This window comes from Cibotium barometz, chromosome 15 (genome assembly GCF_041138505.1).
Source record: "Cibotium barometz isolate CiBa-2024 chromosome 15, ASM4113850v1, whole genome shotgun sequence".
Lineage (NCBI taxonomy): Eukaryota > Viridiplantae > Streptophyta > Polypodiopsida > Cyatheales > Cibotiaceae > Cibotium > Cibotium barometz.
Window position 1 is genome coordinate 56301929 of NC_141060.1, and position 27938 is coordinate 56329866.

The 27938-nt window shown below is 44.5% G+C and overlaps 1 protein-coding gene across 3 annotated transcripts in view; it reads left to right on the forward strand.

Moving 5' to 3' along the window:
* LOC147631445 (uncharacterized) overlaps positions 1 to 27938 on the forward strand; it is a 178369-nt gene that overhangs the window by 61489 nt on the left and 88942 nt on the right. For all 3 annotated transcript variants that reach the window (XR_015267586.1, XM_086809842.1, XM_086809841.1), the window contains 3 exons: positions 2738 to 2859; positions 2953 to 3022; positions 3118 to 3208. Coding sequence is in view for 2 of the 3 variants with exons in the window: in XM_086809842.1 (XP_086665968.1) it covers positions 2738 to 2859; positions 2953 to 3022; positions 3118 to 3208 (283 nt within the window). In the remaining variant the exon portion in view is untranslated. The remainder of the gene's footprint in view (positions 1 to 2737; positions 2860 to 2952; positions 3023 to 3117; positions 3209 to 27938) is intronic.

Genomic DNA, 27938 nt, shown 5'->3' on the forward strand with positions numbered 1-27938 from the left:
TCATTTCTTTTGACGATACAGGTGTCACCATCTCTTGAGGCCAATAAAACTACCGAGAGCATTTCGTCGCCGGTTCTTATTTCTTTTGATGAGACAGGTGTCACCATCTCTTGAGGCCAATAAAACTACTGAGACATTCTCAGAAATCATGGAGTCAGTTAAGGAGCGCCTTGCCAAGGCTCAAGAAGCATATACCCGGCAAGCCAACAAATCTAGGCGAGATGTCAACTTTAAGGAAGGGGATTGGGTATATCTCCGCATCATGAAACAATGGCTAAAGCAAGTGGGCAAGCGTTGTCCCAAACTATCATTCCGAAGTTTCGGCCCATTTCCAGTCATTCAAAAGTTAAGTGATGTCTCTTTAAAGTTAAAGTTGCCGGAAAGTTGGACTGTGCACAATGTCTTTCATGTTTCTTGGTTGAAGCCATATGTAGGTCCAGCATTGCAGGAATATCCTAAGAGAAAAAACCAGATATGATAGACAAAACTGAAGTCATAGAGCCAGAGCTAATCCTCCTCCACAGATGGAAGCATGGATCCGGTCGAAGAATACGTTAGTTCTACATGAAGTTTAAAGACTGCAGAACCCATAAAGCAGTTTGGCTAGATGAAGTTTAAAGACTGCAGAACCCATAAAGCAGATGGAAGCATGGATCCGGTCGAAGAATACGTTAGTTCTACATGAAGTTTAAAGACTGCAGAACCCATAAAGCAGTTTGGCTAGATGAAGAGTTCTTTTAGGAGCACCCCCAGTTGTTGGCAGACTACTTGGAAGCCTTGAACTGCCGCCAAGTTAAGCAGGAGGGAATGTCACGTGCACCCTGCACTGGGGTACACAGTGACACATTGGCATGATCATCAGTGCAGCATTTGTACAGAAGTAGAACCTTTTTTAGGATTGTTTGTCGTACACCGTGACCCCATTGTGAGCCCTCAATCCAGGGACAGTCAGGCACAAGCTATGTAGGTCAGTCTCTGAGCTTTAGAGGTCAGTCCTCTTGACCCACTTGGAGAAAAGCAACATTCAGAAGCATGTAGTTGTTAACCTTAGCATTAGATGCATGTAAAGCATTTTAGGTTCATACATATAGAAGGGGGGCAGCCCTAAGGCCACCCCCAAGGCAACCCCTACTTTGGCTAAGCCTTGCAAAGGCATCCAAGGGATCTGCCATATAGTCGGGCAGCAGCCGACAGGGATTGCTGCAGTCGACCTGCATCTAATGGCCAGCCGACAAGATATGCAGTACCCGACCAACATTTAATGCTGGTGGCTGACTGGCATTTAGCAGTCGTGAGGGTCTTTTCTGCACAGCCGACTGGACCAGTCGTGGGACTTTTTGCATCAGCCGACAGCCTCCTAGGCGCAGCCGATTGCTGTTTGAGGAGGTATAAAAGGCATGGTCTCTTTCCCACATTATTCATTCAGGTATTCAGCAGTGAACAACAGCAGTTCAGTTTTCCAACTCATCTCAGGCAACAGGGAAGATACTCTTCTATTTGAGCCAGCATATGTGCAATCCTACAGTCATTTGGACTTGCATCAGTGGCCAAGGAGAGTCTTCAGTAGAGCTTTGGGATAGCTGGATACTCAGCCGACATACGATCTTCCTCATCCTTGCGTTTGGCATTCATATCATTTGTACTCAGCATTGTACAACATTTCTCCAAAGAATAATATAAGCAAATACTCTTGCTTGCAGGCGCCGCGGGGGGAGGGGGGGGTGGGGGGGGGGGTTTCAATGGGTATTGGGACCCAATATTGTGTCGTCTTCTACATTCTCTTTCTCTTCTCTCTCTACTCTCTAAAGTTGATGCTAAAGATTCTCACCACATAAAGGTGTAAAGAAGGCCCTGTTGTGCGTTATCACGATCAACCTCAGTGCGTTATCACGATCAACCTCAGTGCATGTAACAGGTAATGCTGACTGTGACAGTACAGAGGGAGATCTTTTACTTCAACCCAGATAGGGCATTTATGCCTTCTGAGGCTTTGGTAATCATTAGTTGGTGACCATGGATAAACATGAACAAGTTGTTGACCATAAAATAGTGGAGATTTTTCGAGTAACATTCGCTTGTATTTGGGATGTATAAAAATAACCTCATAAAAACCACGATCCTGAGCGGCCTGTTGATGGCAACTGTATGCTGAGGGCGACGAACTGAAAAGACACACCCCTCCCTTTTGAAGACGAGCGACGGGCGACTAACTAGACGAGCTACGAGCGACTGTCCAGATAAGGGATGAGTGACTGTCTGGACGAGCAAGGCGATGAGTGGCGAATTGCAGCCCACACCAACACACACACCCCCCCCCCACACACACACACTTTTTTTTTTTTGTGAAACCACTGTTTATATTAAATAGTAAACTGTACAGTCATAGTCACCCGAAGCAGGTGGAACTATGAGAACGAACTAAAAAAACTGGGAAAATTCTTCGAACTGCTGGAGAGAAAGCTCGCCAAGATCATAGCAATCTTGAAGAGACCGGAGTAGGGCGGCACGAAAATAGGGGAAGGGATGAACAACATCACCAGAAAAGTGCGGATGTTTTCTGGTGGAATAGATGGTCCAAAGAGCCCAGAAGCATGCGAAGAAATCATCATGCACCGGTCACACACACACACACACACACACACACACACACATGCACACACACAACAATTTATGTTAAGGAACTAGCTTTAGAATCTGGACAAATTATTTTTCAAATGACACACTACATTCTGTGCAGAATTTGATCCCAGAAATTGCCCTTCAAGCTGCCCCCGACCCTGTGAGCGTATATGTCCAGCATCTGCCATTCAATTTTACACTATACCTGACAACAGTGGGATGTGTCAGAAGGATCTTTTGGTATTGAGGCTTTGTGTGTTCTTACAATTTTCCTTCAAAATCATGCATATTGTGGCTGCCTAATAATTTTGTGTGGTTTTTCCTTTCCAACAGGGTGGGGTATTGACCGATCGTTGTTATGGGTGTGGAAGGTGTATTTCTGCTTGTCCACTTGGACTTATCGGTATAATCTTTTTTGTTTTTTTGTCATGTTTATATTTGAAAAATTACCCTGTGTGCTATAGTTGCTCACAAATATGATGATTTTGGTATGTGTAGGTGCAATTTCTTATGTGAGAAACCTTGAAGCTGTATCTGAATTGTTTAACTCAGGGGATGTCGATGCAGTAGAGATACACACTAACGCCAGGTGGCATTTTACTCATAAACTGTACATGCCAAAATTTTTAGCTGCTATTTTCCTCCATTTCATTGTTTCTAGTTTGTCCAAATAGTTCTTTGTTATTCGCGTCTTTGTCAAAACTCTTTTAACTTGGATATGTTGCAATATTATGAAGGTATGTATTGAATATAATAAGCTCAGAATTTGGTGAATGGCCCCCAACAGACAAAGCACTATAAAATGCACATAAGCAGAAAGTGTGTGTGGGTCACTTGTGCTTGTCTGTTGATTGAGCACTCTTTACAGGCCTGATTTCCTTCGGGTTGTGGCTGGCAGTGCTACTAAAGGTGCCCCCCTTCTGGTTGTGGCTGGTGGTACTAATACTCTTTCCATACAAAGATGGGACTTAAAGTGCAAGAGAACACCTCATCATGTTGGTTCCTAACTTTTTCTGTGACCCTGTGTAAGTGTAATGGGAGTGCGATTCGAGAGATCTTAATATACCACTTAATTCAACTATACAATTCAAGATGGAATAGATGCAAGGATTGTCACATATATGATATGTGTGCTGTGGGTATGTGTGCAAGCCGCCATAGTAGGGGCTGAAGATGGGCTAGCCCCTCCCCTTTTAGCAGCTTATATTGATAAAAGAGAATCACAAAGCTCTGTGGGCACCGAGTGGATCTTGCTGTGGGTACCACATATTTCCAAAATAAACCAAACAAATTCAAACAAGAAGAAAAACAGCCAGACATGATTTTGTGATTGTGGAAATCTTCCAAGTTGTTGACCAGGTAATTGGAATCCCCAAAGCCTTCACTTCTTGTTAATATAAAATTTCTGAATGAAGACCACCTCTTCTAATGAGCTGAATTGGTAGCAGTTGTGATCGGTGAGACTCAGCCAGGAAATGGCACAACAGTAGGTGGCATGGGCAGGGCAGAGCAGTGCTGCTGTCAATGGTATTGGTGGAGCTAAGAAGCAGCACCAGCACCAGCCACAGCGGGGTGATCTTGGTGGTGATTGCAAAGTTAGGAGGCTGAAGAGAGCGGAGAGTCTGGTGGAGCTGCAGGGCATACGGGGTGGAGGAGCTGCCAGGTGAGTGGAGAAGGAGCTAGGCAGTGCTGGTAGCAGTTCTCAACGCACACAAGAGAAAGAAAGAAAGTAATGTTAAGTCTACAAAAGACCTCAAGGGTCTATGAGACCAAAAGTGATACCATGGCTACACCGAACCATGGCTGAAAGAAAAAGTAAAAGAAAACATCTAACACTAATGTATGTACATGTAATCAGTAGATGATCCTGTGTAGAGCGAGATATTCTGTGATCAGCTAATGACGATACCTACCTCGGCAAGAAATGATCTGATGACGGAGAGATTGTGAGGCCTGTGTGATGGGAGCATGTCATATCGGTGGAAAATTTCCCTGATCCTGCCTCTGTTGGATGGAGGGTCATGGTGCTCTAGATCAAAGGCGTTTGGTGTGTAGGATAGATCGGGCTCGCTCACTAGAAATGACTCTGGGGTGTGGAGCCGAAGTGCGGGTATCGGTGGTGGGCTTTTATGTCTTAGCATTCATGGTGCCAGCATGGAGCATGTGCAAAGAGAGATGGAGGAGTTTAAACTGCCCCTGGAGGAGTTGCGTTTTCCGTGCAAGTTAGCATCAGATGCTTGCGTTTCGCTGAAGGGCACAGGTGGAACAGCAATTGGTCCTCTCTCCCTTGCATTAATGGCTGTAGGCTGCAGCAGACTGTATACACCATGTATGAATGTAAGCAGGCTGAGAGATGGCTGCCCTGATGAGAAATACACAGTTCAGAAAAATGCAGCGGCGATGGCGATGTGGACAACAAGTGACTAATGGAGAGGTACATGGGGCGACGAAGATGAGAAAATACACAGCTCTGATGAGAAAACGCTTTTATGAGAAAACAGACAATTCAGAAAAAGCGCAGCAGTGAAGGCGGCAACAAAATACTGGGAAGACATGTGAAGCATAGCTAAGGTGGCTCTGACACCCTGTTAGCATTCATGGTGCCAGGATTGAGCATGTGCAAAGAGAGAGATGCAGGTTCAATCCATGATGAGTTGATGCACATAGATAGAGAGATAGTGAGAGTTAGAGGGAGATAGCGATAGAGATGTTATAGTAAACAATAGAAGAAGATTGCACAACTCAAAATTTTATATGCATCAAGCCTTATCTTTTGACCAAAACCAAATAAGAGTTGTTTACACCCAAAGAGGGTGTTCACACCAACTCACTCTGAAATACCCAACAATGTTGGAGTAGAAGCATTGGTATGGGTGGGGACTCTGATGTGGATGTCTGTACCGCGAAGAAATCTGTGATGGCTGTTTGAGAGGTGGCTTGTCTGTTAGCGTGCTGCCTCAATACCACATCCCTGTGTTATCTGAGCTCCATCAAGTATGTGCCCATGCATCTGTGATCCTTATTCTCTTATCGCATGTGCAAGTGGGTCGAATCCCTCCTAGAAAAGGGAGTGGAATCTCCCCCATATGTCATTAGTAGGCTGGGCACCTAAACATACCTCTCCCATGGTACATACTCTGCATATCCTCTCCTCCCGTAGATATCCTTGGCTCGGCCAATCTCTACCTTGAGGCGGTGGGATGATACCTTGAGCTGGCCAATTGCAAGAGAAAGAAAGAAAGAAAGTTGTATTAACGTCTACAAAAGGCCAAAATGACCTATGAGACTAAAAGGTTACATCATGTCCATGAAATACATCATCATGGGTACTAAAAATAAAAATCAAAGAAAGTAATAAGAGCTGAAATATCAGATCTGATCCCAAAACAAAAAGTGTGCAGCTCTCATATCACCCTAAAATATCCCGCATAGGACGCTGCAACATGGCACCCAATGTAGTAAAGCTGGGCCGGCAGGAGAAAGTCTTGTGGTGGTGGGAGATGATGGCTTTGATCCTCTTGTAGTGACGTGGGCGTGGGCGGGGACCACGAGGTTGAGGGTGTCGGGCTCTGCATAGCTCAATGGCTCTGTCTAGTGTCACTGCTCTCGGCCGAGCTCCCGCATCAACCCGAAGGTCGGGTGTAGTGGGTGAATCTGCCCTCGTCACTCTAGTCTAGAAGAAGTCTGTGAGAGCTCTCTGTACTGGTCCTCTGACGGGTACCGCTGGTCTAGGCCGCAAAAAGGGCTCCTTGTGTTTGAGAAGCTCCAGGAGGAAAAGTCCCAAGCATCTCTAGTGTGGGAAATCCATGATCTTGGAAAGTGGTCCAAATCCATCTCGGAAAAGGCAGTGGAACCTCCCTCTAATCTCATAGTATACTGGGCATCTGCATAGATAGTAGGCTGTGCCTTAGCCTTTGTGCGACAAAGTTGATGTATCCTGTCCTTTGGTGCAGTTGCCCTTGGCCGATATTTGGTTGTCTCCAGTCTCTACTGATGGGATGAGGTGCGGATCTGTCCAATCGCACATCACACCCCAAATGACAGATGTGTCTCCATGTGCCAAGTCCTCTGAGTATCCAATCTCACAATGTCCTTCCTGATGACCTTCAGCTCTGTGCGGTTGAGAGCAAAGGAGGGTGCCTCTATGCTATACTGGAACAGAGGGAGTGCCTCCATTTGCATGCCAAGCATACCAAATCAAGTGCTCACTTGGGCATACCAACAATGTGTGTCTCTGTCTAGTGCCAACTGTCTTGAGGACTCTAGGGCGAGCCTGGGGTATTTGTTTGGTGGGAGCTCCCATAATCTGTGCTAGTATGTCACTGTCTGGAAAATAGCCTCTGTCACAATTGGTGTAGCCCCTATCTCCGCCTGCACAATCTCATGTGGCACTGATGGTTTACTTCTGCTCGAGAAAATGCATCAGTTGTCTGGACTATCTACTATTTCTTCCCCCCTCCCCCCCTCCCCCCCTCCTTTTTTTCTGAGTTTGTTTGTGTTCTAGCCCAGCTGTTGGCCATGAGGCGTATGTACATCACTTGTGCATAATATTACGTTCTTACCTTTACGAAAAGAGAGAGAGAGAGAGAGAGAGAGAGAGAGAGAGAGAGAGAGAGAGTATAATATTAACATCTACAAAAAACCACAAGGGTCTGTGAGATCTTGAGTGATACAATGATACCATGGGTGTACTAAGCCATGGAAAAAGTAACTGAAACAAAATGAAAAACAACCACCACTAGTGACATATACATGTGATTGATGCTGTGTATGAGGTAAACTAGCAATGATCAACTAATGGTAATGCCCACCTCTGCCGATTCCGATCTGATGGCCAAGAGAGGCCTTTATTATGGAAGCATACTACGACATCGAATATTCTCCTGGATCTGTATTTGTTGGGTGGAGGATCGTGATGCTCTGGGTGAGGGGTGTCTGGGCTGCAAAATATTTCAAGCTCTATCATTGAGGACCTTTGTGGGGCGTGGGACTGGACCACTAGTGCTGGTGGTGTGCTTTGATGTGGATGTATGTAGACTAAAGAAAATGTAATGGTCCTCTAAGAAGTATCATGTCGGGTCTCCCTCTCGTTACGCTGTCTCCGCACCATATCCCTATGACGTTTGAGCTCCAGTAAATACATGCCTAGGCATCTCTGATGATCTTACTGCATCACTTGTGCAAGTGGACAAAACCCCTCTTGGAAGAGGCAATGGAATCTCCCTCTTTATCTCATAGTAGGCCTGGCAGCCAACCATGTAGTGCCTCATGTTTTACCCATCCTGTGGTGCAAACTCTACATAGCGAACCCTTTAATGAGGTATCATTAGTTCTACCAATCTGGACTAGACGGTGAGAGGATACCTTGAGTTGGCCAACCACGATACTCATGGCTTGTGACATATGTACATGTATGTATCTCAAGATCTCAATGAATCGATCCATGAAACTCTCAAGAAGTGGTTCTTGTAAAACTTGGATTTCTTGCCAAGCTTTGAGGAAGCGAACACCCATGTTGGATGCATGTGAAGCGCTAGTAGTTCCAAGTGGATAATCCAGTTGATCTTTTGATATGAGAGGTCCAAGAATTGAGAGTCTGACTATACTCGAAAGGGGGGGAGACGATCCATCTGGAGGCTGTGCGCATCAAACCACTCAACTACCTCGGAATTTCATGCTGGCGAGGATAATGATAGTGATGGTGCCGATAAGGAGGATAGTCTAGCTGGCCTAACCCGCCCCCTCTCCCGCCCCCTCTCCCTCTCCCTCTCCCTCTCCCGCTCTCGCTTCCGCTCCTTTTCCCTCTCCCTCTTCCTCTCCTGATTTAATTGCATATAAGACTATAGTGCCAATTGTCACCATTTGGGCTTTCTCGACGATTTGGACCTATGGACAAGCTTTGTAGTTGTGGTCCGTAGTTGACGACAATTGCGATGTAAGAGGGAGGGAATGTAACTATTTTTCCCTCCTGGCTCAATTTCACATGATGAAACCCATGCCCGGACACCAGACAGGTGGAAGAAGACATGGGGACAGGCTCCATAAGGTTTGACTAAGAAGCAGCACAAAAAGCAAGAAAAAGCAAAAATTCAAACACGGTTGACAGTGAGCCAAGGGCACCATTGGAAAGAGGAGACTGAGCCGGACGAAAAAGCTAGAAGGCGCTTTCTCAAAAAAGCAGTTCGAAGGCCAAAAAGCAAGGCCTTAAAACCAGAAAAGCAAAGCACCAAAAGTTGAGTAATATTTTATTGATAAAAGTAAAAAGAGCAAAAGCAAAGGCAAACAGGAAAAAGAAAAGCATAAAAAGACAAAGCAAAAGCAAAGCACCAAAAAGCAAGGCCTTAAAACTAGAAAAACAAAGCACCAAAAGTTGAGTAATATTTTATTGATAAAAGTAAAAAGAGCAAAATCAAAGGCAAATAGGAAAAAGAAAAGCATAAAAAGACAAAGCAAAAGCATGGACAAGCTTTTGGCAAAAAGCAAAGCCCTTTTCAAGTATAAAAATTCTTGAACCTCTCTTGTAGCATCATGGAGATCGTGGAGTGTATGCGTGGGCATCATTATGATCATGGAGAGCTTCTTCTTCGCCATCAACAACTTCTTCAAATTGCTTTTCAGATGTACGGTTAGCCCTTGACTTGTATGGCCATATGCATGAGTGATATGGACGCGTGTACAGATCTGTACGGAGTGTACAAACATAAAAATGTCAAAAACCCTAAAAATTTTAGAAACCCTAAAATTGCTCGAAAAACCCTAAAAACTATTTTTTTATGGAGGTTTTTATTGCTCGAAAACCTTTAAAACAGGTTTTATATTAGTTTTCTTGCAAGAGCTTTTCTTCATGGACAAGGCAATAGGCATTGTGGAGATTACTCATGGGATGAGCGAGTGTTTCATGGACTTGGATTTAGAACTTGAACATGGAACTTGGACATAGAGCTGGGACATGGAACATGAAGCTTGGACATGAACCCATATGGAACCTGGACATATAGCTTGGGCATGAAGCTTTCTGTCATGACACGCCCCACTGGGCTTATAGTGCCTTTGGGGCTGATTGGAGGAGCAAGGCAAAGGGTAGCAAATATTTTGTCAAGGTCAGGAGCCAAGCCTTCGGAAGAGATGATGTGACCTAGGAGGATGCCTTGGACCACTAAGAGATGACACTTAAAGGGGTTGAGGCGTAGCCGGGAAAAGCGACACTTTGTAAAGACCAGAGCTAACTGAGAGATATGTTCTGAAAATGCCTCTAGCCTAGAGACAAGGTGCGTGCCTCTGAAATTAGAAAAATCATCAATGAAAGTGCAGAGAAAGCTGAGGAGGTACTCCCTGAAGATATTGGTGACGAACCGTTGGAAGGTGGGCGGAGCGTTACATAGCCCGAAGGGCATGTGGTTGTAGACATAGGTACCCCATTGGGTGATGAACGCGGTCCCGGCACGGTCATCCGAGTGGATGGCGACTTGGTTGTACCCATCCGAGTGGATGGCGACTTGGTTGTACCCATCCATAAAATTGTACAAGGCATGCTATCACCATTTGGCCACCCAATTGGTCCACCCGTGCTTTCTTATCATGTATGTACATTGGACTGGTGTCCATGGCAGTTGTATATGCCGGGGATTGATGCCACTCATGTGATACTGTGGACTTGGCTTTCCGTTGGGACTTGTGCCTCTGTGTACATGCTCGGAAATGCTTGGTGGATTGGTGTTCCATTGGGTCTGGTACCTCGTGTACTTGCCTACAGCACATCTATTTTGGTATAGTCTCATGAACGGGGATTGTCCATACCAATGCTGCATTGCATAGCATCTTTATGTGCTTGCTTGCATTTAAAATTGCATGCTGTTTTCATGCTTGCTTGACCAACGTGTAGTTCCGGGTAAGGGGATACCCGCCCGTGAACCGTGCGTGTGAAACTGTCTGCTGACATGGTTATGTGACATGGTTATGTGGCATGTGACAGGTGGTAAGTATTGGTCATAAACCTAGCCTTAGGAGTTAGCACTAATTTATAAGTGAGTGTGTACACACTTCATTAAGTTTTGGGCGCTTATAAATTATGACCAGCCTGATGTTCACACACACTGATGTCCCGAGGTGGACATAACCCAATGTCCACTGCCCAGACCTTATCCACTTTGTACAAAGGGAGTAACCAGCCATGTGTCCACTCTAGCTTGCTCCACAAAGCACCTGCCTGCCAGTGCCACCTACACTGGACAACTCACCACCTCTCTCCTCCTCCTCTCTCTAGAGTTTGGCGCCTCCTTCATGAGGGCTGTTGGGCTGCATTTTCTGCACATTCTCCTTCCCAACTCCATTTCCAAGCTTGCTAACGTGATTTTCAAGCTTCCAAGAGTGATTCCGGATGCTAATCACTCTCCACACTCCCGATGACTGAAATTCAGCAAAACAACTTTCTTTATTGCTGTAATTTCTGGTCTTTTTGCTGAAAACCCTAATTTCAGTCCTCCTTTCTCAAGCTGAACCATAGGGGAAGCTTTCCCAAGGTTCCCTTCATCCTCTTGAAGACTTTTGTTGCGAAGAGAGGCGACAAATCGAAGATCTCAACACTCCAAGGACTTCCATCGCGAAGACTTCCGCTGGCATCGACTCTACTTGCTATGGTAAGCTTTTACGCTTAAATATGGAAGCAAGTAGCAGGAGAGAGGAACCGGATTACAAGATCACATACCCTGTGTAGTGTTCTCTTGTCCTACGTGCTCTCTTGCAGATTTTTGCTACCATGTGTCGGCGGAACAATAGAGAGCAGATGGTAGGGAACATGGGCCTCTACACTTAGAACATTATGGACAGCCATACATAGAATGTTGGAGATGCTAACACAAGAGGTAGGGACAATGAAATGCATGCTTTCAATGCTTAACAGGGTGAGCAAACTCATATGGTGCACAATAGGGAACATGAATATGTGGGACAACCGTCCCGTGGTTGGCAAAGAGAAGATGTAGGAAGAAGTGTCCACAGTCTTGAGGGCTGAACTTACTCGTACGCAGGCTCTTCTCCATGCACAACAAGAAGATTGAACCTCTACCGCCGCGAGGATCCATTGGTACATAACCGTTTGAAGGCCAAGAAAGCTGAATCTTATATGGATCATGCAATGGCAATGATTGCTCAAGAGTTGCACATGCAACCGAGGGATGCAACACGTGCATACTTGGCTCGTACCGAGAATGCCTATGGAGAAAAGGCAACCATCCCACATGTCTTGGAATCCCCACCGGTGCCCGAACAAGAACTTATGTCTAAGAGGACGAATCTCCATGCTATGGGAGAGGAACAATCAGTGACTTCACACCATGCAAGAATACCTCATGTAGCCCATGAAGGATACAATGTTTATGGCAGTGGTCAAAATGTATGTCAAATGCCATTGTCGGCAGAAAATGTGCATGCACAACACATGTAACTTGGGCTGCAATTTTCTATTGGTGCAAGTGTTCCGTGTATCTGTAATGCCACTCATGCCTTCGAGTGTGCTCGTGAGGGAGAAGCTATGGCTGAAAATGTATCAATGCATGTTGAGGGGCCAACCATGCTCATGCTTACAGGGCACATATATCTATGCCTTATGCATCACCTTTTGGTCATAAAATGATGCCAGTCACATGGGCTGTCCCAATGGACAAACATGGGGGAAAACATGTTGAGATGTAGGTACATGCATGAAAGTCTCATGACTGCAAAGCCGGAGACAAATCTGTGAAGTTTGACACATATCATGGGGAATATGATGCATCAAAGGTACTTGCTTTTATTGCCCAGTTTGATATTTCTTTCAGTGATGAGGATTTCACTGAGAAATCCATGATCCGGCATGTAGCATGTTCATGAAAGGCACTCCTGCCCATTGGTGGCTCACGGAGAAGCTCTCACCGAATCCTGTTAGATCATGGGAAGAGTTCAAGGAGAGGTTCTATGCTCAATTCTTGCCTCCCAATGCATTGAATGAGATAACAATGAAGTGGGATTGGGTGAAGCAAAATGAGGGGGAATCGGTAAATGTAGTACAAAAGTTTTGGAAAGTGCTTTTGGAGGTGTCTCCATTTATGCATATCACCGAGGCGGAAAGGAAGAGAAGGTTTCAATCGGGATTGCAACCAGTGTACAAAGCAAGACTACAAATGTATCCTGGTCATACCTTACACCAACTAATCGCAGCCGCCACCGCCACCGAGCAATTGGAACTCAAATTGAGTCGATCCAATAAGGCTAAACCCTCATTTCAAGGCAAAGAGAGGGCTGTCCAAAACCTGCAAAATGATGGACAGCCACTTAAAAAGGACCAAAACCAAGATAAAAATGGTCCAAAGGTTGAAAATAACACTACCAAGAAGCGTCCCTTCAAACTGAGAGACTATGGTCTCACTCCGGAGCAGAAAAAGCAATATATGAGCGAGGAAAAATGCTGTACTTGTGGTAGCACCGAGCATATAGCAAAGGCATGCCTAAACAAGAAGAAGCGTCATAATGCAAATGCATCAAAGCCCAATGTGCATATGGTTCTGGATGTGCAGGGCACCACTTCACATGATAGTAAAGACATGGTTGTATGTAAAGCTTGGGGACAGCTCAAGGATCAGCCCGCTTTGTTCCTGTTTGATGATTGTGGATCTGAAAATTTCATATCCACACAGATGGCAGCTCCTTTGGGTATTGAAGTGGAGGATATGGGTCCTCAAATTGAATCAGGGGCTGCCTTTGTTGGTAGAGAAGTGCAGGTCATGCCTATTTTTGGCAAGTTGCGCATACACATTTAAGGCTATGTGGATCATGAGGATTTTCTCATGGCGCCTTTGAATGGCTGTGATGTATTGCTTGGAAAGTCTTGACATACATGTATTGATCCGTGCAAGGCTTACAAGACCAACAGGATCACCTTCATGCATAAAGGTCGAGAGCATGTAATTGATGCTGGTGAAGAGGGTGATACCATTCCCCTTGTATCTCATGTACAAATTAAGAAAGTAATGAAAAAGAGTGTTTTTACGTACTTGATTTTTGTACGAGATCATGTTGAGGAAAATAATGTATATGTAAACACTCTTAGTAATGATAAGCTGAAATTCTTGCAAGAACACAACGATTGTTTTGCTGATGAGTTACTAAATGAGTTGCCACCCGTACGACTGGAAGATCATCGCATTGATCTTTTGCTAGGTAGCTCACTGCCTAATAGGCCAGCCTATCGTGTAAGTGCATCCCAAAAAGAGGAGATCATGAAGCAAGTGAATGAGCTTCTTGAGAAGGGTTTGGTTCAGCCAAGCTCTTTCCCATATTGCTCACCCGTCCTCTTGGTTCAAAAGAAGGATGGATCCTTTCGTATGTGTGTGGATTATAGAGCTTTGAATAAGCTTACTATCAAGAACCGGTTTCCGATTCCACGCATAGACTACATCCTTGACAAGTTGGATGGATCGGCATGCTTTAGCCGAATTGATCTCAAGAGTGGATATCATCAAGTGCGTGTAGTGCGTGAGGATGTACACAAAACTGCTTTCAGGACAGCATTTGGGCTTTATGAGTATCTTGTTATGCCTTTTGGTCTTCCAAATGCCTTAGCTACATTTAATAGAATGATGAATCGCATATTCCGTGGGTACAGAAAATTTACAGGTGTCTTCGTTGATGACATCCTAGTCTTCTCCAAGACCGAAGAAGAGCATAGAGCTCATTTGGCCATTGTTTTTGAAGAACTCCGTAAGCATAAACTCTTCATAAATGCAAAGAAGAGTGAGTTCTTCTTGTGAGAAATACATTATCTTGGGCATATTGTGTCCATAGATGGAGTGCGGATGGATCCTGCAAAGATTGATGCAATTCGGAATTGGCCCGAATTGAGTTCAGTGCATGAGATCGTAGTTTTCTTGGATTATGCTCTTATTATCGCAGGTTCATTCGGCACTTTGCATGGATTGCTTCTCCTCTGCATGATTTGACAAAGAAGGCGGCGGTGTTCAAATGGACTAATGTAGAGAGGGATGCATTCCTCAAATTGAAAGATGCAACTACTCATGGTCCAGTGTTGATCATTCGGGATTTGCAAAAGCCTTTTTGTGAGGAATGTGATGCATCTGGAAATTGCATAGGAGCTGTCCTTAATCAAGAGGGACATGTTGTGGCTTATGAGAGCTGTAGATTGCATGATGCAGAGCTATCTCTTGGCATTTATGAGAAAGAGCTCTTGGCTGTAATTCATGCACTTACTATATGAAAACATTACCTTCTTGGGGCTGGTTACACTGTGGAGACGGATCACCAGAGTTTGAGGTATTTTCTTACCCAAACTAAGTTGTTAGAGAAGCATATGAGGATGGCCGATTTTCTCTCTATGTTTCATTTTCAGATCTTGCACACGCCGGGAAAGAAGAATGTAGTGGCCAATGCATTGTCACGAAAGCCGTATGTAGCAAGTATCTTGGTTGCCTCTCATGGGGACTTGTCTACCATGCGTGATTTGTATCATACGGATGCTGATTTTGCCACTATTTGGGCTGATTTGATGGCTGGTCATGCACATCCCTCATATGTGATCAAAGAGGGTTATCTCATGAAAGATAACTGCCTGTGTGATGTCTGACATGAGGCAAAAGGTTTTGGATGAGTGCCATGCTTCTCCATATGCTGGTCATAGAGGCATAATGCCTACTACGCACATGATTGAGCGGTATTTCTTTTGGCTAGGTATGCGGAAGGACATAGAGGCACATGTACGTGCATGTATGAACCGCCAAAAGGTGAAATTTGAAAGGCAAAAGGCACTAGGTTTGCTTCAGCCATTGCCTATTTCCACGCAGCCATGGGAAAGTATTACAATGGATTTCATTATGGACTTGCTACGGACCCAACATGGTAATGATGCAATTTAGACAATTGTGGATAGATTTAGCAAGCAAGCTCACTTCTTGCCAGTCAAAAAGACCATCAAAGCTGAGCATATGGTTAAAATATATCTTGCACAAGTGTTCAAACATCATGGAATGCCGAAGCCCATTGTGGGGGATAGAGATCCCAGGACTATGAGTCTCTTTTGGCGGGCCTTATTTGATAATATGGGCACCAAATTTGACTTCTCATCAGCTCATTACCCTCAAACGGATGGGCAAAGTGAGGCTGCAAATTCAGCCGTGTTGGATCTCTTGAAATGTTATGTGGCGTATTAGAAGTCTTCTTGGGAGAAGTACTTACCGCTTGTGGAATTTGCATACAACACCATGGTGCATGCATCTATGGGAAAGGCCCCGTTTGAGACTGTTTATGGTAAGGTGGTTTTCCCACCCATCCTTCGCACAAAGGATGAGATATTTGCAGCAGCTGATGAGTATGTAAGAGACTTGGAGCAAAGTTGTGAGGCGTTACCTTGTGAAGTTTAAGAACTATCTTCCCATTTATGCTAAATGGGTAGGATGAGGAGTTCTTTAGAGATTGCTCGCATGTGCTTTAGACATATTTGGATGCTTTTCAGTTGCGGACAACTGTTTAGAAGCCGGGGGGATGTCACCATTTGGCCACCCAATTGGTCCACCCATGCTTTCTTATCATGTATGTACATTGGACTGGTGTCCATGGTAGTTGTATATGCCGGGGATTGATGCCACTTATGTGATACTTTGGACTTGGCTTTCTGTTGGTACTTGTGCCTCCGTGTACATGCCCGGAAATGCTTGGTGGATTGGTGTTCCATTGGGTCTGGTACCTCGTGTACTTGCCTGGAGCACGTCTATTTTGGTATAGTCTCATGAACGGGGATTGTCCATACCAATGCTACATTGCATAGCATCTTTATGTGCTTGCTTGCATTTAAAATTGCATGCTGTTTTCATGCTTGCTTGACCAATGTGTAGTTCCGGGTAAGGGGACGCCTGTCCGCGAACCGTGCGTGTGAAACTGTTTGTTGACATGGTTATGTGGCATGTGACAGGTGGTAAGTATTGGTCATAATTCTAGCCTTAGGAGTTCGTACTAATTTATAAGTGAGTGTGTACACACAATCATTAAGTTTTGGGCGACCAAAACTCACTTATAAATTATGACCAGCCTGGTGTTCACACACGCTGATGGACATAACCCCGAGGTGGACATAACCCAATGTCCACCGCCCAGACCTTATCCCCTTTGTACAAAGAGAGTAACCAGCCATGTGTCCACTTGCTCCATAAAGCACCTGCCTGCCACCTACATTGGACAACTCTTTACCTCTATCCTCTTCCTCTCTCTAGAGTTTGGTGCCTCCTTCATGAGGGCTGTTGGGCTGCATTTTCTGCACATTCTCCTTTCCAACTCCATTTCCAAGCTTGCTAAGGTGATTTTCAAGCTTCCAAGAGTGATTCCGGATGCTAATCACTCTCCTACACACTCCCAATGACTGAAATTCAGCAAAACAGCTCTCTTATTGCTGTAATTTCTGGTCTTTTTGCTCAAAACCCTAATTTCAGCCCTCCTTTCTCACGCTGAAGCATAGGGGAAGCTTTCCCAAGGTTCCCTTCATTCTCTTGAAGACTTTTGTCGCGAGAGGAAAGGGGAGAAATCGAAGATCTATACACTCCAAGGACCTCCATCGCGAAGACTTCCGCTATCATCGACTCTACTTTCTATTGGTAACCTTTACGCTTAAATATGGAAGCAAGTAGTAGGAGGGAGGAACCGGATTACAAGATCACATACCCTGTGTAGTGTTCTCTTGTCCTACGTGCTCTCTTGCAGATTGTTGCTACCATGTGTTGGTGGAACAATAGAGAGCAGATGGTAGGGAACATGGGCACTTGAAAGGGTAGTGTGGATTGCAAGTCTACAACGACAACCACTTGTTTGCAATACTGTATTCATATGCATTGGTATGGAAATCTGGTCAGAAATGCCTATGACACTATGTACTTGATTCTCCCGAGATCAATATACTTTATTTGAGAGAGGGGTCGGCTGTTCCGGCTCATTGTGTGTCTCTTGTCAATTCAGCAATTTACTTCTTGTATTTGAGCAAGTGTCCATCAAATATTAGTGTATTTAAGTGTATTGATTAGCATTGTGTTTAACCAAGTTACACATGCTTAGCAACATCCTCCAAAACCCGATCCATGAAGGGAAGGGGGAATCCATCGTTGATAGTTGCTTTGTTGAGAGACTGGAAGTCCACACAGACACAGATCTTGTTGGTTTTCTTCTTGGGCGAGATCACCATGGGGGAAAGCCATTCAGAGTGTTCCACTGGGGATATGATTAGGGCGTCCTCCATCTTTTCCAGCTCCACCTTGACAGCCTCTGCGTACTTTGGGTTGAGCTTGTAGGCGTGCCGACGAACATGTAGAGTTCCCTCTTGGAGAGGAATGGTGTGGACACTAGTGGCAGCTGGAACACCTTCCAAGTCCTTGTATGTCTAGGTGAAGATATCCTTATAAGATCGTAAGAAGGCGGCAGCTTAGTCAAGAGGCTAAGAGGATGGGACGAGGCTCCTCGGAAGTGCTCAGAGGACAGGGTCTTGGCAAGACGGAAGGTTGAGCAGTTCCCCTGTCTCAGCTGCTTTGGTGAGGAGGTCGGGGTTGTGGGCGGGCTGTGTTGAGATTTTAGTGATCTAGCATCCATTACTATTAGTCCTTAGTGGATAAATGCTATGTGCACCTTAGGGATAGAAGTTCTAAGGTCCTAAGGTCTCCAAGTACCATGGTTAACTAGTAGGTATGGTAGGTAGCACCTCTGATTGTGGAGTCACTTTATGGTGAGTCTGGTTAGACAATTAGGGGAAGGTGGAGGAATCCTAGGGAGCTTAAGCGCTTACCCCTAGGATATCTATATAAAGAGGTCTCTACACTCATTGTGTGTGATGAGAGGAGTCTTTGTATTTGCTTAGTGCAACTTACCATTTATTGGCAATATACTTGGTGGATCCTTTGTGGGCAAAAGGCTTTCTTCTCTTGCATTAAGGTAATCATGGTATTCATTGTTTATTATTTCTATTCATGATGTCTATTGGTTAGTCTTTCATATGCATGGTGCATCTATTCACTTATCACAATAGCATTGTTTATGTTCATGCGTGAGATTATTTATGCTTCACAATCTAAGTGATCATCACAATAGCATTGTTTATGTTCATGTGTGAGATTATTTATGCTTCACAATCTAAGTGATCATTAGCATTGCATTCTCATCTCCTATTTTCTAACATTTGCTTGTTGCTCCTTTCTAATGCTTCATTCACTTAGCCTTATCTCACATAGCGATTGTCACACACAGTTTTTCTCTCCTCCGTCGCTTGTACCCAAAAATGAGAATGAAATAAAGCTCTTCCCTCTCTCAATCTTATGCATGCCACTCAAACAAGTATGGGGGGAAAGCATATGCACCACATGATGATGTTCACGAAGATAATAATACTCACTAAGATGATAAGAATGCTCACATCAATGGATGTGGTTATACCCACAAAGAGTGTGATTGGAGCTTGATTAGATGCTTCAAATGCCACTCAATGAATCAAAGAAATCAGCTCAATCATGCAACTAATGAAACAAGAAAATCTCTCACAAATTTTAAGAGAAGATGATGAACAAATCAATTATGAACACCACACACTTTCTCACATAGAGAAGGCTCCCAAGAACAGAGGCTCTGATACCCTTTGGCTTGAGGGATTGAGGATTCTACTATTGTTTGAAGCAATACTGGCCACCAATTCACTTTGGAGAGGATTAGACCAAAAACAATTGAATTATTAAAAAATTCAATGTAGATGGTGTAACTCGCGGCGGGTGCCCCGGGGACTAGGGCCTTTGACACACTTGTTGATACCATTAATGCATATTAAAACATTTAAACATGGCCACAACCTTAAAAAAGCTGGACAAAACATCCACAAATGTTGAAAAATGGAGCTTGCACACGTGACACCGCATAGAGGCCGTAATGGGCCGACCCCTCCCCCCCTTGGAGTATTTTATTACCCAAGGAAATTAATATCATGTACAATCTTATATACCATAACTCTTACCACATACTCCGTGCTAACCACACACCTTCGAGTAGAGGTGGACTTTATCTATAAAAGTATAATATCCATGAGATAACCAAAGATTTCTTCTCTATAAACTCGGACAGATTCGTCCATAGAAATTGCTTGTGAAGCCCAATATCTATATAAATCTCGTCCAAGAAAGAAATCTCCATAGATATAATCCATCCCAATAAAGGGAGCCATGAAAAGAATTCATCCCATTATTAAAGGGAGCCATAAACAATGTTTTCCTGAAACCATCTCAAGGCAAACAACACCACCTTTCTCCTTGCATAGCTATACAAGGGTTAGTGAACATCAAAAACACTTCATAGCAAAAGCACTAACTTTGCAAACTCAAAGTATACTTAGCTTTTCTTTGCCAGGTTGGTCATGAAGCCAAAAGAAATATCTCGTCACCATATCCTTAAGATATCCTGAGATATATCTCCATATAGCTTGCCTGTAAGCTTGATAATATAATCCACAATATCCATATGGAAAGAGTGCTAAATGTGTGCACATAAAGTCAACTCCATACTTCCAAAATAAATTTTGTGAATTCATAAATCCTTAGACCAAGCTGTCTATTGCTCATGCTCTTGCTTCATAGGCTCTAAAGTGGGTGGCCATGCTTAATAGCAACGATGGTAAGTGTGGTCCCCACTTGAGATCTTTTCTCTTCCTTATTGATAGAAGGAAGTCTCCGCTTCCAAGAAAGCCTATGCTCTGATACCAATGTAACTCGCGGCGGGTGCCCGGGGGACTAGGGCCTTTGACACACTTGTTGATACCATCAATGCATATTAAAACATTTAAACATGGTCACAATCTTAACACATATCCATCATCACTTTGCATAAAACATAAAAGTTGGACAAAACATCCACAAATGCTGAAAAATGGAGCTTGCACATGTGACACCGCATAGAGGCCGGAATGGGCCACCCCCCCCTCCCCCTCCCCTTGGAGTATTTTATTACCCAAGGAGATTAATATCATGTACAAGCTTTGAGGGCCTTACTCTCCCCACGGGAGATGCCGGATTATCCATATACAAATGCCATAACACAGCCCAACACGAGGCAACTGAGTCGGAACATATGCTGTAGAAATGCGGAGCCAACAACATAATCCATATACCTCCATGTGGGTACTGATTCTTTTCCAAAAACCATGGGTCTTCATGCAATAGAGCTGGTACAGTAAGTACAACTCTCCATTCAGTCGGTACAGCAGGTACAATGGCTGGTACAGTCGATACAGTGGTTGGTACAGTAGGTACAGTGGTTGGTACAGTCGGTACGGTGGCTGGTACAGCAGGTACAACAAGTACAAATGTTGCTACAGCATGTACAGTGATTAGTACAGCAGGTACAGTGATTGGTATAGCAAGTACAGAAGCTAGTACAGCCGGTACAATGGATGGTACAGTAAGTACAACAAGTACAAGGATTGGTACAATCAGTACAATGGTTGGTACAGCAGGTACAAAGGTTGGTACAACAAGTACAATGGCTAGAAATCATAATAAATGATTAAATACCCTTGCCTTCAGTATTTCTTCGCGATGGAAGCCTCCAAAACAGTCCCCAACAGCCGGTATTCTTCCTGGGCAGCCTTCAAGAGAGAGAGAAAGAGAGTAGCCATCCTTAGGGTAGCCTGTAACGGTGGTAGAGGCTAGTGTGTAACAAGAGAGACTCTATTAATGAAGAGAGAGGGCTCCAATTTGTAGATTTGGGCCTCCCATGAGCTAAAATGGCAAGAGAAGGCTACAATGACAAGTGGAGAGCCACACAATAGCTGAAGTGACAAGTGTGAAGCCACTTGTCTCACTTTGGTCCACTTTCTTGCCACATGTCCCAATCTAAGAGATGGGTCCTTCCATAAACTTTATCTCTAAAAATATCCCAACTGGTAGACATTCTGTCTTAGGCACTTTGCCAACTCTTGGTATTTGCTCAATTCCAGATGTAATGACGCGAACAGAATTTCCATTGGAGTCGGGCCAAAAATAGCAACACTCCTAAATTTTAGGAGTGTAGTGCTTTGTATTCTAGGATAATCTCCCATTCCCAAAGCTTGTACTTTCCAAATATTTAGACATCCTGGAGTCCACCAGACCCCTTTCATACTGGAAAATGTCCAGGTTGGTGACATCCTCTGCAACTTCTTAAAAGTTGTCTGTAACTTTAAGCTTCAAGCTATATATTCAAGATATAATCATGCCCCATCGAGTGGGCGAGACGAGACAGTCTCAAAAATCCAATATAACTGAAGAATCCATGTCCCAAAGAAATGGATGAGACTAAATAAGTCTCCATAATACCAATATCAAAATCATGTTCCAAAATAAATGGGCGAGAATTCCATGGAAGATATGCTAGACACAGGCACAAGAGCCAATTGTGTCTCAATCACCAATATCAATGAGATAATCATATGCCAATGAAAATCATCAACCAGGTGCTAAGACACTTAAATAAGTGCCATGCACAAGAAACTAGTGCCTCGCACAGAAACATGTGCTATGCACACAAACTGGTGCCATTCAAGAGTACAAACCATGGTGACAGAAAAGCTGGTTTTCCATAGTTCTGGCAATCCTTTCTCCCAATCCCAACAGTTTCCATGTTCTCCCATACAATCCCAACTCTGATCAACAAGCATGGTGCGGAAACAATGAAACACTCACTCCACAATCGCAATACGAATCCACGTGTATGGTGGAGTGTTCATTGAATTGCCCTCTCACAATCCCAACATGAATCCACATGCATGGTGAGATGAACAATGAATCTCTTGGCCTCTGTATGGGGAGATAGTGATTCTACTATGGCATAAAGATAAATAAATCCATGTCCCAAATAAACGGGCGAGACAAAACAGTCCCATAAGTCCAGATATCATAATCCAAGCTCAAAGCACACAAACATGTGCCAATCCACATGACCCTTGGCGTACACATAAGTCCCTTGCCAATGAGGTATCATGTCCACTTTACCACTTGCACTCCGTGTTGGTACTCTGACCACACACCTTGGATGAGAGGTGGGCTCAAGTAACAAGATAAAACAATCACTCGCAGGCATAGATAACCTGGTGTTCCATAAGCATTTCTGCTACACACAGTTTTTAGGCATTTCGGCCACCAACACTTGTTCCCTTCCATCTGCTCTCTATTGTTCCACCCACACATGGTAGAAACAATCTTCAAGAGAGCACGTAGGACAAGAGAACACTACATACGGCATGTTGTGCTCGACACTACCCTGTGAAGTGCCCATGTTCCCTTCCATCTACTCTCTATTGTTCCACCCACACATGGTAGAAATCTAGGGATCTTCAAGGGCTGCGGAGAGGAAGCGTGGCCAGTTTATGAGAGAGTGGGACATTGGTATCTTTTTCACATCCTCTCATTCGGGACCCTATTGGGAGCACAGGGCTCCTGATTGGTTGAGATCTCCACCTTGCTTGGTGTGAAATCTCCATTTTGTAGAATTTTTCATACTTAATAGAAGTCTCCTTTTTAGGAAAAATAAAAAACCACCCATCTTGGTCAAAAAGTAGGAAAAAGCAAAAGTGAAAGGATTCATCATCAACTTCCCTGGATTCATCATCAACTTTCCTCTCTCCACACACTATCCATCTCTTCCATCTTAGTCGACGGTAGCCACCCTAGCAACACTGGTTTCCGTCCTTATTCCACCTCCGCCTACAGCAACGCTGTCTCTGTCTAGCAGCGCCGCCTCTGTCCAGCAGTGCTGCCTCCGCCTGCAACTGTGCCGCCTCTGTCCAGCAGCGCCACCTCCGCCTGTAGCTGCGCTGCCTTTGTCCGCAGCTGGGCCGTTTCTTTGCCTATTGTCTGGCTGCGCTACCTCACGTGTTTCTGCCATGTGCACACCTTGCGGTGCCTGTATCAGCTCTGTGCATTCGCCTACACCACCAGATGCCGCTTGCAGCTCAATCAGAAAACAGCCGTTGTATTGCCTCTGCCTAGTATACAGCTTTTGTATACTGTTTGCTTATTCAGCAGATTTTCAAGCATCATGGATTACCCAAATCCATTGTAGGGGATAGAGAGCCTGGGACCACTAGTTTCTTTCGGAGGGCACTTTTTGACAACATGGAGACAAAGCTGAATTTTTCTTCGGCTTATCATCTTCAAACAGATGGGCAAAGTGAGATTGCCAACCTCACTATTTTGGATATGCTAAAGTGTTATGCTCTCGAAGCAAAGGATCAATGGGAGAAGTACTTGCCATTGGTTGAGTTTGTCTATAACAATACTGTCCACTCTTCGATAGGCAAAGCTCCTTTTGAGATTATCTATGGCAAATCATTGTTGTTGCCTGTTTTGAAGACCATGGAAGAGATCTTCCATGCAGATGAGTTTGTTCGAGATTTGGATACGGCCTTTGCATAGGTTCGGAAGGCTATTGAGACATCTCAAGCCAAGCAAAAGAAAGTTGCAGATAAGCATAGAAGGAAGGTCACTTTTGAAGAAGGGGATTGGGTGTTATTGCAATTTGAAAAAGCAAGACTTAGAAAGTCATAAGCTAAGAAGCTCAGGGAACCCAAGCTTGTCCCCAGATATTATGGACCTTTTCAGGTTACCAAGAAGATCAATCATGTAGGTTATCGGTTGGGCCTTCCAGATCAATGGAGGATACATAATGCCTTCCGTGTCAGTTTATTGAAGCCATATACAGGACGACCCCCAGAGGAGCCTGTATTGGAGAATCCACTAGAAGTGGAAGAACAAGAAGAAATCTTACAGTCGGAAATGATTGTATTCCATTCCATGAGAAAAAGAGACATGACGCCTTATTGCAGGGGACTTACGTCTATGGCAAGGGCCATGTGGAATGGCACCTCATGGAAGGGGACTTATGTCTATGACGAGGGCGAGTGGGTAGGATATGTGAGGTTGGGGATTTACGTCCGCGCTCATATTTAGAGTATGATATTCTAGTTGGCCTGGATGTAATATCTACACTTGGAAGGACCGCCCGTTACAAGCTAAATGAAAGGAAGATTGTCCGACACATTCGTATGCATGGCATACTAGCATGCCTCGAACGTTTTTTGCGTGAACTGTTTTACTATTTGCAAGATCTATGTGTCTAGTCTACGGGCAAGGGATGCCCTCTCGTGAACGGTGCACGTGAATATGTATTCTCACCTCACTTGTGGAATGTAGATAGGTGGTGGTAGGTGTGACTCTAAACTCTTTGTTTAAGCTTACTAGAGTTATAGTTCAATTTGCTCTTTTGCAGGTGCATACTTCATTAACGTACGGCCGGATATATTCTAGAGTTATAGTTCAATTTGCTCTTTTACAAGCTAAATAAAAGAGAGATTATGCAACACATTCTTATGCATGGCATACTTGCATGCCTAGAATTGTTTTCGCGTGAAATATTTTACTGTCTCTGCAACACATATGTGTGTCTAGTTACAGGCAAGGGACGTCCTCTCGTGAACCGTGCGCATGAATTTGTATTCTGACCTCGTTTGTGGGTTGTAGACAAGTGGTAGGTGTGACTCTAAACTCTTTGTTTAAGCTTACTAGAGCTATAGTTCAATTTGCTATTTTGCAGGTCCACACTTCATTAAAGTATGACTTAATGAAGTATGACTGGACAACTTATAAGTGAGTTTGGGCATCTACACTTCATGAATGAGTGGGCGGATAAATTTTTGGCATTTACCCTTCCATTTGGCTAGGCTATTGACCAGGCATCCTTCCCACTTATGGGAGCGGTGTGGTCTATGTTGAGATGGACCAATGGCCACCCTTATGAATGAGTGGGCTGGACAACTCATAATTGAGTTTTGGCATCCACACTTCATGAATGAGTAGGCGGACAAATTTTGGGCATTCACCCTTCCATTTGGCTAGGCTATTGACCAAGCATCCTTCCCACTTATGGGAGAGGTGTGGCCTATGTTGAGATGGACCAATGGCCATCCTCTATGCATATGGAAACCTTATCTTTGTCTCCCTCCTCCTCTTGAATGGAGCACCAACTTCAACGAAGGATGATTGAAGACTTTTTCACAAAAAATAGTCCATACATTCTCTTGCTTGCTCCTTGGAGGTTCTCTTGGATGATGGAGCTTGTTCGTGGTCAAACAAGTGGTTTCTAGTCCCGGATTGACCTAATCCTCTACTCCTTCTACACAATGACAAGGGTTTTGAGGAATTGTTGTTGACAATTCTTCCAAATGCTGAAACCCTAATTGTATTGAAACCCTTATGGTCGGGACTCAGATGTATGGCAAGGCGGCTATACTAATCCAACAAAAGCTGTAACAGTGCTTGTATACCAATTATGTCCTTCCTGCCCTGGATAGTATATGTTCTTTGCAACATACATATCCATATCCTGAGATGCATTCCTGACATGATGTACCATAGGCTGATCAATCAGCTCTATGCATAAACTTTGCATGGATTACCTGCAAACATAGTATGCAAAAACCCATACTTTCCCATAAGCTGAGTTGACTCACAGCTTTGCCAACACTCAATAATGGGCTTCCCTTAATGGCAAACATCCTTGGAGCTGATTTATGCATAGCATATTCAGGAGTCTTGGTGTAGACTCTTTTGCGAAGAATATACTTAGTTCCATGCAATGTCACATTGACGTTCAAGCTTGCAAGGAATTACCAAATGGTCCAAGTCTACCAGCTGTCCATGGTGTTTGTGAAGTGGATAACCTTGCCAACACAACCCATGTAACATCCTCAGCACATACAAGCTTCCAAGGCTGTCCACACCAGCTCCCCCTGCTTCATATCAAACCAAATTTCAGATTTATAGGCAGCATTCAAAGTCCTACATATACAGCCACATGATCAAAACTTTCTTAGCACACAAACAAAGCACCCAGAGAGAGATTTTTTTCATGGTATCATTAGGCTGGATTGAGCCTTACAACCGGATGAAATCCCTAAAGTATCAGCATGTACATTAGTGCCTTTAGCAACATGCCTTATTGCAAACACACTGAGAAAAACACACTTGCATAGGCATTTACTCCTCTTGCATACTCTCTTTTCTCATGGGTCAACCCAAACTTGTGCTTCTTGTTAGGGTTGTCCTGAGTAGAGGTGTTTTCAGATTTACCCCCACTTTTAGCTCCTATTGAGTCCCGTTTAGGTGGCTGTCCACCATTTTGCAGGTTTGGGATAGCCCTCTATTTGCCCTTGTAACCGTTCCCATCCTTGCTAGATTGCTTTATCTTTTGCTCCAATTGCTCGGTGGCAAGAGTAGATGCTATGAATTGTTGTAAAGTTTGATTTGCATCTAATTCTAGTTTGATTTGGATCTAATTCTAGTCCTGATGCAGCCTAGGGTTCAAACTTTCTCATCTTCTCTTTGTTAATATTTGTGAAAGGTGAGACCTCCAAGAGAATCTTCCAACATTTGTGACATAGGTTTGCACAATCTCATGGTCCTTTTGGTCCATGTTGTATGGTCTTTCTTCACGGCATTAGGAGGCAAGAATTGTGCATAGAACCATTCTTTGAACTCATCCCAAATGCCAACGGGATGCTTTGAAGGATTTTTTGAAATCCACCAATGGGTAGCCATGCCCTTCAAGAACATGCTAACATGCCTTTTTTTTAAACGCCATAAGGCTACAAAGCTCACCTCACAAGGAGGGATACTAAAGACAGTGAACACCGGAGCTCCACCCCCGTGGCTGGCCGCTCTCTGGGGGGGGGGCTACCTAGTAGTACATGCGGGAGGTGAGAAGAGCCAAACTGGAGGCCTGTAGTGCCAAGTGACATCCTCGCCCCTCGTGATGAGGAAAGGGCCAGGTTGCCAAGTGAGAAGGAACAACTTGCGGCGACCTCTCATGCGATCCGAGTCGCCCTGAAGTTTCCCCCAGTGTCCTCTCAAGGTGTGAATGATGTCCACCCAGAGGGCCTGTATGACCTCCGCCGGTGGAGTTGCCTGGCGGTCTATGGCCTCCCTGCATCGGGCTCTCCATATGTGCCAAGCCGTCATGCTGCTGATCATCTCCCATCTGTGCCCGTCCCCCTCCTGGGAGACTGCCGAAGAGAAGTCTGGCGTCGGAACCACCGCCATCGCCCTGTCAGAGACCTGGATGGTCACACTGCCAGGGACGTCCTTGTATCCAAGGGCCGGGCCGCTGTCCGTGGCCCAAGCCACCGCACCCCACGTCACCATCATCTCATCTGGCGAGCCTGCAAAAACCATCCTGAGAGCGCGCTGCCAGACCTGCTGTGCTTGTGGGCAATCCCATAAGCAGTGCCGCTG